At 32.4% G+C, this 17745-nt stretch overlaps 2 protein-coding genes across 2 annotated transcripts in view; one reads left to right on the forward strand and one right to left on the reverse strand.

Annotated features, from left to right (window-relative positions):
* LOC119631527 overlaps positions 1–1833 on the reverse strand; it is a 28885-nt gene extending 27052 nt beyond the window's left edge. The window contains exon 1 of the mRNA XM_038023826.1: positions 52–1833. Coding sequence (XP_037879754.1) covers positions 52–633 — 582 coding nt within the window. The 5' untranslated portion in view covers positions 634–1833. The remainder of the gene's footprint in view (positions 1–51) is intronic.
* Positions 1834–3407: 1574 nt separating this feature from the next.
* Positions 3408–15679, forward strand: LOC119631581 (TBC1 domain family member 9). Its single transcript, XM_038023932.1, has 12 exons — positions 3408–3899; positions 4941–5104; positions 9759–10017; positions 10096–10357; positions 10419–10590; positions 10664–10791; positions 12485–12633; positions 12700–13291; positions 13355–14152; positions 14222–15095; positions 15154–15245; positions 15315–15679. The coding sequence occupies exons 1-12, from the start codon at positions 3856–3858 to the stop codon at positions 15618–15620; spliced, it is 3840 nt and encodes a 1279-aa protein (XP_037879860.1). The 5' UTR covers positions 3408–3855; the 3' UTR covers positions 15621–15679.
* The last annotated feature ends 2066 nt before the right edge of the window (positions 15680–17745 follow it).

A 17745-nucleotide genomic window follows, 5' to 3' on the forward strand; every position in this document is an offset into this window, starting at 1 on the left:
ATATAAAAAAAAAATTGTGCAGAAATTAATAGGAATTTTTTGGTCACTTACCATTTTCTGAGGTGGTATAAAAATTAAGTCCATACTGCATTCGGGAGTTGCCAATAAAGGTTTAATTGGCTTTTGTTCCTTCTTTTCATCATCTCCTTCTTCTTGGCCTTTCTCTCCGTCTCCCCCTTCTTCTTCCTCTTGCTCACTGCCAACCGGACTCTCCAATTTCACCAAACTGGGATGATCTGAGTACATATCATACAGATCATGCACGTATTCGTTCATGTCGCTTTTCACCTTTAAGTACTTTTCCCGGGCAACGGCGTGTCTTCGGCGTTCTGCAGGTGTAAGTTGGGGCAGCACACACTCTACAAAACTACTTTCGAGCTCACATTTCCGTTTATAAGCACTAAAGCGATTTTCTCGGGCACGACGATGTATACGTTTAATCTCATCTTCTAAGGTAAGCACTTTGGCTATTGTCGAGTTTGGCGGCAAATTGCAATCGCGATCGTAACCACAGGTATCAGTTTTCCATTCCGGCGTAGTTGGTCTGATGGGCTCCCCCAAATAGGTGCGAACTTCATACGGATTGCGGGAAGGGCTTTGAACTGAATTTAAAGGAACAAATTTTTTATACATTTTGTCCTACTTTTTTTAGGTCCTTTTTTTTAAATGTTTTATTATGACTATTGCTCTGATATGAATTTTCCACACAAAATTTCAATTATAATGGGCAACCGAAATTTTGTCCAAAACACACAAACCAAAACCGCTTAAAAAATTTCGATAGCCTTTAGAACGTTTTGATTTGAGTTAACAAAAGCATTGACAATAATTGCAAAGTTTACGATTTGTTTTACACTCTTTAAATTTTTAATAGTTTCTATTCAAATTTTTCGAATTTTTTAAATTTTTTTTAAAGAATTTTCGCTTTAATTTAAAATTTAAATAACTAAATCGTTTTGTCGATGTCCATATACTCTATCAAAGAAATTTTTTTATATGAAATTACATTTATATCAAATGTAAATTGTTAAATTTTAAATTTAGAAAATCAAGTGAAAACCATATGAAAAGGCAAGAGTGAAGTACAAAAATTTCTAAATTAAATCTTATAATGATTGAATGGCCTTTGCTACTTGGATCTCAAATTTCTAATAGTTTTTCAGCGTAGTGAACAAACCGACATACGTCAGAGTAGACACTTTGAATTTGGTATAATTGCAGGAACGCGCTTTATATATATTTGTTGGAAATTAGCAAATGATTCTTTTATTTTTTCATTCATTAATTATATTCATGAAGAAAGTTTAGCTTATTTCATATTTAATAAAATATAACACAATCCAATACATTTTGTCATAAATTAGGTAACAAACAAACAATTTTTTTTTATTTTTACTATGTGTTATATGTGTAACGCTGCGATACTACCGACCGAACACATACCATAGCTACGATCGTACACCAATCGTATTTGAAGTAAGATCTACCGCACTGAGGGTTGAGCCCACGTATACCGAGACTAGAGAGAATCCTTAATTACAAGCAGAAAAAAAACGATATTCTACTTCAAATGCATTGGAAATACTTACCATTTTTTTTCCAAGTTGGCTGATAGCGAGTCTATTCACATAAACGGTTTACGTTCATTTTCAAATTCAAAAGTTTGTTGACTCAAAAGAGCACAGAATTTATGCGTTGCGCCGAAGCAAAAACCGACTACATTTTAACGTAGAATATACTATCGATTAAATAATTAACGAATTAATGCGGAGGTTCTATCTGCTCTCTGTAAATTGAAACCTTTAAAAACTCATAATACAGTCCAAAGTTTAAGAAAGACGATTGCTATGTTTTATTTTAAGTTTAAATGGCAATTTTATATATTTGTTCATAAATAATAACAAAATTTGTTAAACGATTATAAAAACTGTTTTCTAGATTTTATAAATAGCGAAAAAGACATTTCTTTTTAACTAACAATATTAGTCATCAAATAACTACTCTTAACGGTAAACATGGTTAATGATATAAAGAGCGCAGTCGAAGTAATTCATTGGACCTACGTTGGAATTATACTGTCAAAGGTTAATGAAACCCCAAACTAATGAACAAATAAAAATTGAATTATTTAAAAAAAATATTTTTCACTATACTTACTTATATTTACTTTTTTCAATTGTTGCGTATCTTTGGTAGGTCTAACAATTAAGTTACTTCCACTTCTAAATTTTTGTTTTGTGTTTCCTCTCACTAACGTAATTATTTCGGATGTATTTAAAATTCCATAAGAGTTTAACTTTTTTCTTGTTTGTCTTTTTTTTTTAGTTTTGTTTGTATTTTTTTGGTTAGTGCTTAGCCTGAGGGAAATGAGGTTTGTTGAAATTTTTCTTTCCTCTAAATTACGGGAACACCGTAAACGTAAATGGCATAATTTTTTTAAATTTGACTTAAAAGAGATGTTCGTTTGTTTTAGTAACTTGACGAGTATAAAACAGGTCGCCTTATATTATGAAGAAATCGAATATTTTAGTAACTATCAACTAACTATTCGATATTGCTAAATGTTTGATTAAGATGTAATCCGATTTTAAATAATAAGCTGAGACAATGTAATTTACTTAAAAAAATAATTATTTCGCTTTTCTGACAACTCGTTTGTCGTCATTGTCGTCATACTTACTACCCAGCTGTCTTAGCTCAAATATAACAGGCGTGGTCTTACATACTCTTTTTGTTCTTCATCACAAAGAGCAAAAGTTACGAAAATTTTTTATTTTGAATCATTATTAATATTTAAACTTTCTTTAGCAGCCCTGTTTATGATATCTCCGTTGTATATCTATGTTGTCCATAGGGGAACCTATGCTTGTCAAACGCGGTATTGTTGCACACACTACATTATTATATCACGTATTAATAAATAATAGAACATATAAAGAAATCGAATATAAAAGTTGTTTTCATTATCAATGTATAAATCAACCCTACCCTCATACCGATTGCTTTGTGTAAACAGCTGGTATTTATTGTTCATATAAGCTGTGTATCGTACATAGAGCGCTGATCTCGTATTTTGTGTATTTATAATGCAATAATATCGTTGTTTTTTTTGCTCAGTGATGCCAATCCCTTTAAAAAACGAACTAAATTTATAGAAACCACAATTTGTGAATCCAGATTTCAAAATTTCTAAATTATACGAAGTGAATTATTAATCTATAAGTATCGACATTTTCAACGAAGCAGCTATTAAGAGTCATAATTAAACTTTCTTTAAGAAAAATGTATTAAAAGTTAACCAAAAAGAAGCTTCCAACCGTTGCTGAAAGCTGTAAGCTGACATCACTGTTTATCGTATACACGAAGTACAAAGAAAAATTTTGATAAATGCATCAATGCATGAAACTGACTGAAATTTTTTTGGAGATTCTATAATGTTGTGAAATAAAATACGGAAAAACAAAAAATTAAAAAATTAATTAAACCCAGAGTAAAAAATGTAATTTTTTATAATAGGAAAGAATACAGTGCATTTCATTTGTGATATATGTGAGAGTTCGTGGGCTCCATGAATATAAAGAAAAGGGAGTTTTGCGGAACATGTTCTGTTTTCCAGTTTTATAGAATATATTAAAAATTTAGTCGTATGCACGGAGTAGTTTAATATTATTTTTAAGACGGATATGCGCATTAAACTTTATGCAACAGAACGTTACATGAAGGGAAAAACAGAAAAGAAGAAAAATCAAATAAACAAATTAATAATAATAATTTGAAAACTGTTGTGTGTGTGCATGGGTGCATGCGTATCAATATAACAATATAATTATTCTCCGTTTGCTTCTAAACGACAAAATGTGGATAGAACCAAAAGAATTGTTAATATCATCACCTCTCTGGTGAGTTATTACCATTAATATTTTCACATATCTATTAATCATCTAATTGAATCCTACCTGAGTACATCGATTCCATTGTGAAACATTGTCAATCCTTTTTTATGAATTTTATGGTTAAACTACAGGTTGAGAATCGTCCGAAAATAAAATTCGGCAGAGGATCTCAAACGTGTTCTTTGACTTAAATAATTATTTACACATTAATTTTATACACAAACAATAATATACAACAGTGTAGTACATAGTGTGTGCACTATGAAAGAAGAAATCTCTTAGCTATGAAGTGTTTTTTTTTTTTCGAAATGTGTTAAAATTATGGTCTTTCTAACTTGTTTATCTGGTAGCTTAGGAATCTTACCGTATCTTAAATGCAGACGGTTTTGCAATTTTTGCATGTAAATTAATAGAGAAAAGCATCACAAGTAACTTTATGAAAACGTATCTTTCCTCCTTATAAGCATGACACAATAAACAGATTTGAAATCTAAAGTTGTGTTGAAATTTTAGCCTTATTTTTTGTTAAAATTATCTTAGAAAATAAGATCTGAAAGTAATTGCGATCAGTTTGAAGAAAACTTAGAAGATATGTATAAAGTTATAATTTCTTCTTTTATAAAGACTGTATTAAAAGAAAAAAACGAAAAAAGAAAAAACCAATTGGCGAAGCCAAACTCTCGTAAGATTCTGACGATATGTTCTCGGATGGATTCTACATCCATAAATCTGCAAACATAAAGATAAATAATTTTCACAATTTTTAAGCCTTCATTGAACAATATCATTGGAAGTAAAAACATTATTGACATTTTGCTGTTACATTAGTATAGGAATGCAAATATTCAGAGTGAGAAGTCTGAACAAATACCTTGTTTTTATTTAAACAAGTTTAACTCAGAAAGTCTGGAGTTCATTGAGACATACAAGATTTATTTTATAACATAGTATGCGGAGTGTTGCTTTACTATTGTTAGACGGTATAAAAATTACTTGAGTACTATGCACTTTTAAAATATTTTCTTTTCCTGATTCTATATTGTTTAGGACCCATGAAAAATGTTCCAAATACTTTGTTTTACAAAAACGCCGAGGTCATGGTGAATCCGGCTTAAGTTCTTTGCTGGTTGGCACAATTGACAGCGTATTTGATACGAAACCAGCACCGTATCGTATTTTGCATCGGACGCCTAACTCGGAAGTCTTCTATGGTGAGTTTTTAAACAAATATTTCTAAAAATTTTATAACTAAGTTTATAAATATAAATATTTTCGCATAATATACAAATATTCATTTAAAAGAAGTTTTGAGTAAATGAATGAATAGTTGTCTTGTTAACCCATCTTAGAAAATTATTCAAAATTATCCGTATTGTATGTATATCATTATAAGTAAATATAAAAAAAAAAATCGGAAATAACTTAAGCGTTCGATTAGCTGATAGGCTACTCGACTAATCAAACCAATCTGATGCAGGTGTTATTCAGCTTTAACACAGATGCTTTGCTATTTCACTTAGTAAAATTCGTTTTGCTTTTATCAATTTTCCTTTTTTAATTTCATTTCATAATTTTCATTTTGTTTTTCCTTTGTTCACGCAGTCGTCTCTCTAATTCATGATAAGTTATAATTTTATTGTTCTGCAAACACATGAAGAGGGCACTGTTTGTAGCCATACATGCAAACAAACATAGATTGTTTTTTTTTTCGTATAACTCGCAGTAAGCAATAAGAAAAAAATATAGAAATAATAATAAAACAAACCACAATCAGTGTTTGCAAATGAAACAACTGTTATAATATTTACACATATTTAATAATAAATGGCTGGAATTATGTATGGTTAATATTGAGAACATTCGACATCCAAATAAAGGGATTTAAACAAAGTAATGTCATCTAATAATAAAAATCTTCATATTAAATGTTGTCAAATGTAGGTAAAAATAATAAGAACCTTATCAAAATATGATAAGGATATTAACCAAAGTCAGATGATAAAAATCATATCTTTATTATGCACGCACACACGACTATGTCATTAAATAAGTACATTACAGCAACTGCGATGAAGGTATGTACGCAACTGCCAAAGCGATTTGAAATAGACCAACATTTTGTTATACCAATTAAGTTTGAATCAATTCTGCCTATTTATTTTTGTGTTCAATGTATAGGTCGCAATTTTCAGGCTAATTGATGAAATTTCGTAACTTAACATATTCAGCTCTAGGAAGAAACTTGTTAAATCGGACCGGATTAGATTGCATCATTTTCAGAACGGGTCTTCATATAACGTTCTATTTTCAAAAGTCATTACATAAAAAATATGCATCGATTTTAAACTTTTTCTCCAAAGAGCATTGGAAAATGTTTATTAAATGGTTATGGAAAGTCAACGTAAGACGGGAAAAATTTTTGAACCTTCTACCATATAAACGATCTTGCATATAAAATAAGATTTTATTTCGCAATATTCTTCCTTTTAATATGTAAGATGAATGTTAGTCCAAACAATATATACTGCACTAAATTTGGGCTGCATAAGTCTTTCTTTCGCCATCATTTCCATATAAGGATTCTCATGACAAGTAAACTTTTATGAGCGCTTAGTAACTGCATTCTAAGAATTTATTCTCCGACATCTAGTGAGGTCATAAGTCAGATTATGGCTATAATATGGCTATGTTGGTGACGCAAGTTATTAGTGCAATCCTTGTTATGATTGATTTCTCTGAGCTCTTTGATAATGTATGTGTGTGTGCGTGTATAATCCATTGTTAGAAAAGCTAAAGACTAACTTTGGGTTCGGTTAAGTCTTATTCGGAAAATCGATGTTAGTGTGTGGAAATCTACTACTCTTTCCCTGAGGAAAGAAGTACTAATTCTGTTGAATCACGTAGCTCTCTATTAGGGCTCATTTTATTTAGCGTCTATTTAGCGTTTATATAATAACGAAGCCCAAATATACCTATATCGGCCGCGGGAATTTTTGGTAAATTTAAATCAGCGAATTAATGAAGATTTGAAACGCATCTCGTATTGGCCAGCTATCAATGAGTTACAGTTACACTGAGATAAAACCAGAGCTTATAATTCTGACTCTATCTAGTGTTACAAGGGCTCATGCAGCGATTGATATTGCCAGTCAGATTTCCAATCTTGGTTATATAATTAACTCACGTTTTAGTGCCAATTATCATATCAATGGGCACGAGTGTACTCCTGTTCCAATTCAAGCTAAATTCAAATTGGTTCAAACTTTTGTATTAACAGTTATAAATTATGGAGTCAACGCACATGACGATCTCGACGATCCGTCAAAGGGTAGACTATAGTCGGTTGTCCATAAGTGTGCCAAATACATCTTCAATAAGCGTAAGCACGCCAGTACGTCGCAGTTTTCATCAACAATTTTAGACTCTGATTTTTCAGAAAAAATGCGCTCTTCACTTATCGCTCGTAAACTGCAACAATAAAAATTCGCATTTTCTATTTTAAAATAACGGTATTGAGCACAGAATATCCGATCATAGTCGAATATAATTTTCTTACTTGGTTACCCTTACATACATTTCTTATCTTTTGCACTGATGAAATTTAGAAGTGCAGCATTAGTGGTGTTGCTGCTCTCACACTCTATATAACATTATCTATCATTATTTTGTAATGAGATCAAGCTTTTTCTTTATGGATGGGAGCAATCGTGCCAGTAATATACAAAAAACATATATTATTATATATGAAAGAGCGGTGGAAAACTGAAAGCTTACATGGAAAAGGCCACACAAACACAAGTAAGAAAGTTATATTCGGCTGGGGCCGAATCTCGTATACCCACCACCATTAAAATCTTTGACGCCTCATGCTTTTATTTATTGTCATAAAAAAGTGAGTGATCGTCTCTTATATCACTAAAAGGTATTGTTAAAAAAAATTAATCTACCACGTCGTGACGACTCTCACAATTAATTTCGTATTAACGCATTTACCGTTTCCCATTGTGCTGTCTACGCCCTTTTATTTGAGACCCATATGGATGATATCTTTAAGAAAAAATGTATTGATCATCATGTTGTGATGTTCATCCCAATTAAGTTAGATTTAACACACAGCTTGTCGCATTCTACTCTCCAAGTCTTTTTATGTGGAAAATTATTTCAATATTTCGTGACGCCTATCATAATTAATTTACAATTAACACATTTAGCTACTCACCCTCTACTCTCCAAGTCCTATTGTTTGATATCTACATTTGATGAATGCATAAAATAGTTTTAAGCATTATTCTGCCTTGTTTATCTTATGATTAAAAAGCATAAAACTTTAAAAAAGTAAAAAAAAAAAATGAAAATTTAATCACTAGCAACTTTGTGTGAGCATTGCCCACATTTTTCCATTTTTGCATATAAATAGTAGAGTTTCTCGTAAAGTAAATGTGAAAAACTTCAGCCTTCTATGTGCATATAATTTGCAAGTAATGAGCAAGAACTCAGAAATATTTTTCTAACAAAACAAAATTTGCGTTTGAGTTACGCTTCACTGCCGGCTTGTGCTATGACTAATTTGGCCAATTTTCAATACCACCCTACGGGCAAAAACTTTCAATGTCTCTACCAAATTTGATATGTTCATTTTTGACAACCGGGAGAGTATCAACAACATATACTACACAGATGGACAGACATGGCTTAATCAAATCAAAATTTCATGCTGATCAAGTATATATATATATATATATATATATTGTATAGGCTTTCTGAAGTTTCCTTTTGATTGTTGCAAACATTATGACAAAAAAAGCATCCCCTAATCCTTCAGTCGTGGGTATAAAAATATTAAGATAAAAAAAAAAGTTAATGTTTGTATTAGAAACCTATATAGTAAATATTTTAAACTGGGATAATTCCTCAAAGAAGTTGCATATTCGCAGAAAATGCCTATATGATGCAAAGAGTCGGCTCATAACTTACCAGTTCAAAATGTGCAAACCGTCCATGTTTGAGAGCTCGCGCGCTGCCTTCAGCTAAAGAATTCCATTTAAACTACGACAAACTTCGTACGCTAAATTGCTTGGAAAAGTTTTATTGACGTAGACTCAGTCACTTATTAGGTGTTTGCAAAAATTTTGATCGGCGACTTGTACACGTAAAATTGATAAGGAAATGGGAAATGCGATCATCACGATTGTATTGAATGATTTTGACTTTCCTCTACATAAAAGAACAGTTACATATTTAATATTATTGATTTATTCAGTGTACGCCCGACGGTGATCATGGAACAACCCTCACAAGTCTGCTTGTTCCATATTCCATATTATTTTGTTGTTTATTTGAAGAAATCTGCTGCCGAAGCCGAGCAAACACATTCACAGGATTGTGATGATGCTGCTCGATTATATGTTCGCCAATTAGTATCATCTTAAACGCAATCGAACAATTTACAATCGCCTTTAGGCAAACCGTAAGGCAAACTCTACAAAAAAAATAATTTGGTATCATTTCGCTTAAGCAACAATGACAATTCAGTCAATTTAAGACTCTTAACCCATGTGGCTGTTGTAATATCCGAAACAACTTGAAATAGGACCATCTTTTGTTATAACGATCGATTCTGAATCATTTTCTCAATCGATCTAAGCTTGTCTGTCCGTACAAAGTCTGTCCATCTATTCGTCTATTCAGTTTACGAGTCACAATTTTCGGGATCATTTTAATTGTAACAATATTGACTGGATCTGGTCTTCAATATTTGCGAAAAAGTAAACCTTATTTTGTTTTGCCTATGAAGATATGAAAACATTTCTCCTATAAACTAAAAGCTCTTCTGCTTTTTCATTTTTTTATTATTTTTTTTTTTAGAAGTCGCTATTGGTCTTACGCGCATTGAAATCCACAACGATTGGGAATGGCTTACGCAGAATCTCTTCGAGGTACTGAATGATATGGAAAGCGAAGATGAGATAACCAATTTTACTATGTGTAAAATAAAATCGCTTCACGCTCAAAACAATCAAAATGAAACGGGCGATACGGCCGATTTTAAAGTGGTTCAATCCAATTTTCGTAGGTATTTCAAAATGCCCGAAGAAGAACATTTGGTCAATTATTACAAATGCACGTAAGTGACGAATACATTTAAATCAATAATTCACTATTCCGATTAATATTGGGCATTATTTTATTCCTTATATATTAGTTATGTAAAAAATAAAATACCACGACAAGGGCACTTGTATATATCTTTAAACCATATTTGCTTCTACTCGTACATGCTGGGACAAGAGACAAAACTGGTTATACGTTTGTCGGAATTGGAAGATATATCACGCAGCAGTAATATTATCTATTTGAAAACTATTAATGGCATGCAATATAATTTTACCATATTGTTTAACTCGACTGAAGCCTACGAGTTTATAGAACTATTAAATGGCATGGCGATGCAACAGATAATACAGGTGAGAAAGAAAATTCGATTTTCTATATATGTTGCATAATGTTGCACAAATTTTCATTAAGGATCCTGAAAGTCCTATAATCGATCATGATCCGTTATTAGTGCAACGTTTAAATCGTAAGACATCAAAAAAGCCAACATTGTGTCTTGATTTAGTAGCTCGACAGAAATCTGAGGAATATCGCGCGTACTTTCGTTTGCCACAACGAGAGATTATTGATGGGACTATAAAAGGTAAAGTTCATAAGATTAATAGCAATTTTCTGTTAATATCCATTCGCTATAATTGCTTTACTTTTTCCGTTAGCTAATCTGTGGACACCATATTCAAAGAGTTATGTGGGCGGTAGCATTTATTTATCCAATAATTTCTTTTGCTTTAGCAGTGATGTGAAAGATTTCGTTAGTGTCGTTATACCGTTAAAAGTTATTAAGGTAAATAAAATTTAATTGTAATTTGTACTTACCCCACAAAGAACGTTTTCATTCTATTCATAAAATTTCCTACTTCTAACTCTCTGAAAGAAGTTAGTGTAGAGATTATTGTTTCATTTATATTCACATTTCCAAAGAAAGTATGGAATCGTGGAAGCTGGCAAATTGCATGGTACATAGCTAGCTACTTGCAGCTCGAAATACGTCTCACAGAGTGAATAAAAGGTATCTTATGTGTTGTTTGTGGGCGTAAGATTCGGTGTTCATATAGAAAATGCCATAAAAAATTACTTCAGCTAAAGAAAATAAATAGTTTCTTAGGAATTGATTTATGAAAATATATTCGGTTTATGGAAACGTAAGTTGATGGACAAAGTCCTTTCTTCGTCCATAAGCCTCATTTTTCTTTCTCATTGCGCGACTATTTTTAACATTCCCTTTGTGATATGAAGAGATACAGATGAAAAATACAGACGAAAAACTATATATTAGGTGCGCAAATAAATTTTCGGCCTATACGTAGCTAGCGCTAACTGTATGCGTAGAGGTTGTACATATTAGAAGCTGTGATTTTGTCATAGCTTGTGGACATCTGTCAACAAAAATCGGTCGCAACGCTAATAAAATCTCGTGTTTTACTTTTCCTGTTTAATTCGAACGATGACGTTAAATCGCTACAGGAGATGAATAATAGATGCGATATTTAAAGCTCAAGCAGCCATCATGCTGGATGTACTATGCATTATTTTAATCAAGCAAAATTATTATCAGCAAACGCCTACTACCAACAACTGATGCAGTTGGAAAGATAAACAGGCGCAATATGGCGGAATCCAGCCACATAAAGGAAAACTCGCCGAGGAAACGCAATATCTGGAATGGAATATCATCGCCATTCTCTTCAGCAGACATGATTTCTTTTTTTAATTAATATTTGTTATATGATCCCATGATCTATCGCCTGTTCTAGCACGGCTTCCATTCTTATGAGGATACCCTAAAAATTGGTGCTCTTGTGCACGGTCTCATATTTAAATCCATTGCAGAATTGCCAATCGTTTCCATGTGGAATTCAAAAATTTTAACAAGGTTTGAGACATCGGTCATTGATCAGCAATAAACAATAATATTTTTTTGGATTTCACTTTAAATTTTTCAATATATTCATTAAAAGCTGCAGATTTAATTGCGCAAATAACATATATTTTAGTCGTGCAATTTCTGTTACGCCTGCTTACTACTTGTATTTCCAAACATCTCTGCTATACCACATAATATAACCTGAAGACAATTTCCTTCCACAATCGAAGTATGTGGAGGTATATTGATAATTTCGTCATTTCATTTTCTACAGTTGAAAATAAACATGAGGGGATAGAGAAGAGATAGAAGTGTAATGTCGGTTGCTCTTCACTGTAACAGAAACAGACATAACGGACCAGCTTGGCAGGTGTAACTTATTTAATAAAATTTCGTTTGTTGGCCACGCCGTCTACAGTGATCTTAATAAGTTTTACGATTTTTAACCAATCTGCGGCTATTTGCCTAATTGAAAGATCTTCTTCTTAATATTATGTTTATGTAACTTAATCGGCACACAACTCAGATTGTTAAAGAGATATTGTTTTTCTAACATTTTCGCGATAAAAGAAAAGTATTTCTATTTTTTTTTTTTTTGCATTTGAATTTTCAGAGCGTTGAGAAAAAGGATGATGATCCCCATCGTTCTGGAAATAATATTGTAATAATAACTTCTGAAAATGTTCCGTTCATATTTTCATATATTGCTGATCGCGAGGTGTTGCTTACAAAAATTACCGATTTACTAAGCAGATTTCATGTGTAAGGCACATTTTTACACAAATATATTATCACCTGCGTATATTGCGTATATTTAATATTTCTTAGGCCCAAAAATCGCGAACGACCGAAATATGATATATCGTGGAGTAAACAGGCAGCTCTCATCAATAATCATACAACCGAATTCACACCTGAAATGGAGGAAAAACAAAATGAGAAATTGGCTCGTTGGGAATCACATTTTCGCGATTATGGGCGTGGTATTTCAATGTTTCGCACAACGGCTGTTATAAATTTAATAGCCGAAGGCATTCCCGACAAATTAAGGCAAGAGATTTGGTTAATATTTTCGGGGGCAATACATGAAAAGGAAATGAATCCCGGTTTATATGAGGATTTAGTAGAAAAGGCTGCATGCCTTAAACATTGCTCAGTACATGATGAAATTGAACGCGATTTAAGACGATCATTACCTGAGCATCCCGCTTTTCAACATGACGACGGTTTGGGTGCGTTAAAACGCGTCCTTCAAGCCTACGCTTTACGCAATCCCCATGTGGGCTACACGCAAGCAATGAACATTGTAACGTCCGTATTCTTGTTATTCTGCGATGAAGAGAATGCTTTCTGGATGTTGGCTACGCTATGTGAAAATTTATTACCCGACTATTATAAGGATAAAGTAGTAGGAGCTCAGGTATGATAAATCAATTGAAGAAAACAAGACAATGCCATAAGTATATTTTATATATTTGTTTAGATTGATCAAGGTGTTTTAAATGAATTGGTCAAACATTATCTGCCTGATTTGCATAATCATCTTGACAGATTAGATACAATAGGTATGATATCCTTATCATGGTTTCTAACTATTTTCATTAGCGTTATTTCCTATGAGAGTTCATTGCACATCATTGACTGTTTTTTTTATGATGGAGCGAAAGTCATATTTCTTATCGCTTTGCAAATACTTGATTGGAATCGTGAAAAACTTTTAAATTGTAACGATGACGGCGAAGCGATGTTAGTACTCACACGTTTCCTGGAGGGCATTTATAATCCAGATTATCATTCGCCATTGGCCAATGATAAACGCAAAGTGAAACGCACGCAAACAGTTCAAACTCTCATACATGCAGCCTATACTAGATTTGGCGAGATAACGTTACAGCGCATACAAGAGCTGCGCAATAAACATCGTCGTCTCACCATTCGCAAATTTGATTTAGATAACGAAGTTACTATAGTAAAATTCCACATGGACAACATGTATTTCAATAGCGAAGAGTTGCGCATGCTTTTGCGCATAATACGTGAAGAGAAGCAAGCCTATCGTAAGGCTCATCAACAAAAACAACAAATTCATGTTGGAGAATCACCCATTTTAGTGCAAATAGCTGGCGATTCGCCTTGTCGTCAGAAACTGGCTTTACCAGAAGGGAATTGCAGTCGTGCCGAAGCCTACAGTGTAGACTTTGACACATATCGTGTTCTCTTCTACGAATTGACACCGTGGCGTTCCTGTGTTACAGTTGACTTGGCAGAGAAATTGTTTAGAGTAAGTAAAAAAGAAAAGCGAAAACAAAAAAGATTGAAATTCATTCTCATCATTTTTTTATCTATATAGTTGGCAGATAAAAAAAGTACTGGCCTTTTAGATTTCTCGCAAATTCTCAATTCCTTGGGCTTAGTGTGTTCAAGTAAATACACTGAGAAATTGAAACTTTTGTATATATTACATTTGCCACCGTTACTGTCTAAAGCGGAGATTGATCAAGTGCGCAAACCTCGAATAAAAACCGAAGAAAATACCGAAGAAGCTATAGAAGCTGAAGACTTTTTCGGTGACGATCCCTCAGAATCTATTGAGGCTTTGCCTTCGCCAACGGACAATAATTTCGATGAGAATGATTACGCTTTAATTACAGCTACACAGCGTTTGCGTTCACTGGCTGGCATGTCTAACAATCCACTAATGGATTTAAAAAAAAACCCAAATTTATCGTTAGCCAACTCAAATAACTCTTCAATGGCCGTTAATGCACGAACGTCAACTTTTTACGTAGATCTGTCTGAAGATGAACACAGTACTCCGCCATCTCAACGTATTGTCGAAACGGCTCATTCGCAAAACGGTGCAAGTGCACCTCTAAATACTTTACAAAAGCAAGGCCGTTTTGAATCGATTGACACATTTTCTGATATTTCTGATTTGGGAGCGGCCAAGGTGACCCCACCACAATTAAATGTCGAAACAATTTCGAATTTCTCACAAATCAGTGATCTGGTAATGACAACAAATGCCGGCCACAAAAGAGAACGAACCGATTCGAATACCGATAGCAAAAGTTTGGGTAGTTTAAGGTATCTCGTAGATCAGCCAGATGATGCCAGTTCACCTAATAAAAATATACCGAACATGAAGAAGGCCAACTTTCAAATATTATGGAAGAGCTTAATAGAAATTCTAGGCGAACAAGATACGGATATGTTGCAATCGTGTAAGTTGAACAGATAGTCAACTTTAAGGTTTTGAGAAAGCATACGTTTTGTTTACAGTTGAAAATCTTATTGAATTGGGTAATAGCAATATGAAGAAAGACTCTAGCTTAGAAAGTTTTACGCAACTAAATTTATGTAGCGGCGAAGAAGTAAGTAATTTTAGAAAGCAACACATATTTCCGAAAAACTCTCAGATTCCAACTTTTTTTTTTTTCTAGCCCGATTCAAATGGTAATCCTACAACACCTATTGAACCGCCATCTACGACGAAACTTTTTCTAGATTTAGAACAGGAATTACGTCAAGCCAATGCTGCCAGCATGTTAAAGTCGAATAAACACAATTCTGATAGTAGTAACAGTTCCAGCGATGACGACTTGTGGGAAATTTCGATCAATCAATTTATAGCTACCGTGCTAGCAGTAACCAGTATAGTTAAAGGATTCTATGTCCGCACTTCAATCAAAGAGAAAATTGAAAAGATGCAAAAGAATCGTCGCAAATGCATAATATCGAATTACTAAATAGAAATCCGAATTAATTTGATTTGCAAAAACAATATATACATTTTTTTTTTTTTTGTCCTAAGAGAATTTAATTGTTGCAATAATTCTTTTGCTTTAGTTAAAAAGATTTTACTTTAATCAAAAATATATATGTATAATTATTAGCTTAAGTTTCATTATCTACAAATAATTAATAAAAAAAAAAAAAAATTAAAAATAAAAAAAAATAATATTACGTACGTCTTTATACTGTTTTATATTTGAAAGAGCAGCAAATATTCATATCTACTATCTGCACTAATTGTTGCTATAACTGTTTTTCTATTACCCCGTAATGTTATGTAATTTCGACGAATATTGCTCTCTCTGTTCGCTTTGTTGACGGTATGAAATGTGTTAATATATTTATTGAAAAATGTACTTTCTGCCAACAAATTATTCATCAAGGTCTGTGGCGTTTAAAAAGTTCAATTATATTTTGAATATAGATCAAAAAATGTGCGAACACGTGTGTTACAAAAGTTTTGTGCAAATTGATTGCATTGCTTTTAATCACAAATATAGCGATTGATCAGGCTCCAGCCGACACAGAGATCAGATATAATTTGATCTTACCTAACATTGATTAACGAATTGTTTCGAAACAGTTGGCAAAACTTGAGATAGACAAAATATTCGGTACAGATATTATATATAATGCAATAAGAAAATAATATGGTATCGCCAGGGATTGATTTTTGATAAGCTTTGGCTTCACAAGAGCCATTGTAAATATATGCAGACATTTTGTTTATAAATATTTTTATATTACACCTATGAAAATATTAACACCACAAATTATCTTAGAGGGAAGTGCGATTAGAAATAAAAGAATTATTAATTAATTAATAATGCGGCTTAACACAAATTAACTAATCCTAAATCGTGTGTGGTCACATCATTTCCTTTGAAGAAAAAAAAAAGAACGCTTCTTGTTTGCCGCTATTAAAAAGCTATTACAATTTTGTAAAAAAAAATTCAACGGAATAAGGTAATAAAATAGTAAAGTGCTCGTGTAGAAAGTATTAAACCCTTTCATTGACGCATATTGTCACTTTAGATTATCTGTCATTGCGGTCGTTGGTGTCAGCAGTTGGTACGAAAATCGATAATGAATTTTGTGAATGATTTGCACAAAAACACGATACTATAGAAAACTAACGTAAAAAATAATAAGAGTATGCAGCTAATGATGGGCATTATTTTGAAATTTTCTCATCATTTTTTTGTTTTTTTTTTGTTTTGCGACTATAAAATTACTATTAGGACCTGGAACGTGCTGTAGAAAGTAAAACATTTTTGAATACTATTTTTGATTGTTAGACCAGTACCAGTATATAGTATCCAATGTATTTCTAAATTTTTTTTGGCGATTGATAAAAAACCGATTCAAGTGCTTTTTGGTCAACCAAAAAAGCAAAAAGCTATCCTTCTTTACGCTATTACATGTTTCGTTTAATATATTTAATTAAAATGGGGATGTGAGTAATGTACTTTCGTTGAAGAATCACATATATAAGTATCACATATATACATGATATTTTTAATAAAATAAGTGAAAACAATTTACTGAGATTAGCGGTTAGAATGTTGAAACCATATAGATATATATCTAAAGGTAGTTAATTTAAAGGCATACGGAGTCGAATTCACATATTTTTTAAGTTTGATGAAAGGCTTACTTTGAAGTTCTAAAAGAAAAAAAAAATTTTTTTTTTGAATAATTTAAATAAATTTAAAATAACCCTTATTCGCTATTTTTTTAATAAATATGTTTCGAAATTAAACAACAACAAAATTTTCAATTATTTATTTTGACTATTTCTCATTCGCAAGAAATTTACTTGTAAAATTCAGTAAAAATCCATTCATCCAGCATATCCTAGGTTAGGCAAACCTTATTTTGTAATAATTTAACGGCATTTCTTACATAATGAACCGAAGAGCAGAAAACCGTTTTAGGTGTACGACTTGTTTTGCGGGGTCTATTTAACGGCTTCAAGAAAAACTTTCCACACTTAAAGTTCTAAAATAAGATTATGGGCTACAAATTCATTGCTGATCTTCGATCTTAAGACAATGATATGTTCTTGGAAGTTGCTAA

This window comes from Glossina fuscipes, unplaced genomic scaffold (genome assembly GCF_014805625.2).
Source record: "Glossina fuscipes isolate IAEA_lab_2018 unplaced genomic scaffold, Yale_Gfus_2 1, whole genome shotgun sequence".
NCBI lineage: Eukaryota > Metazoa > Arthropoda > Insecta > Diptera > Glossinidae > Glossina > Glossina fuscipes.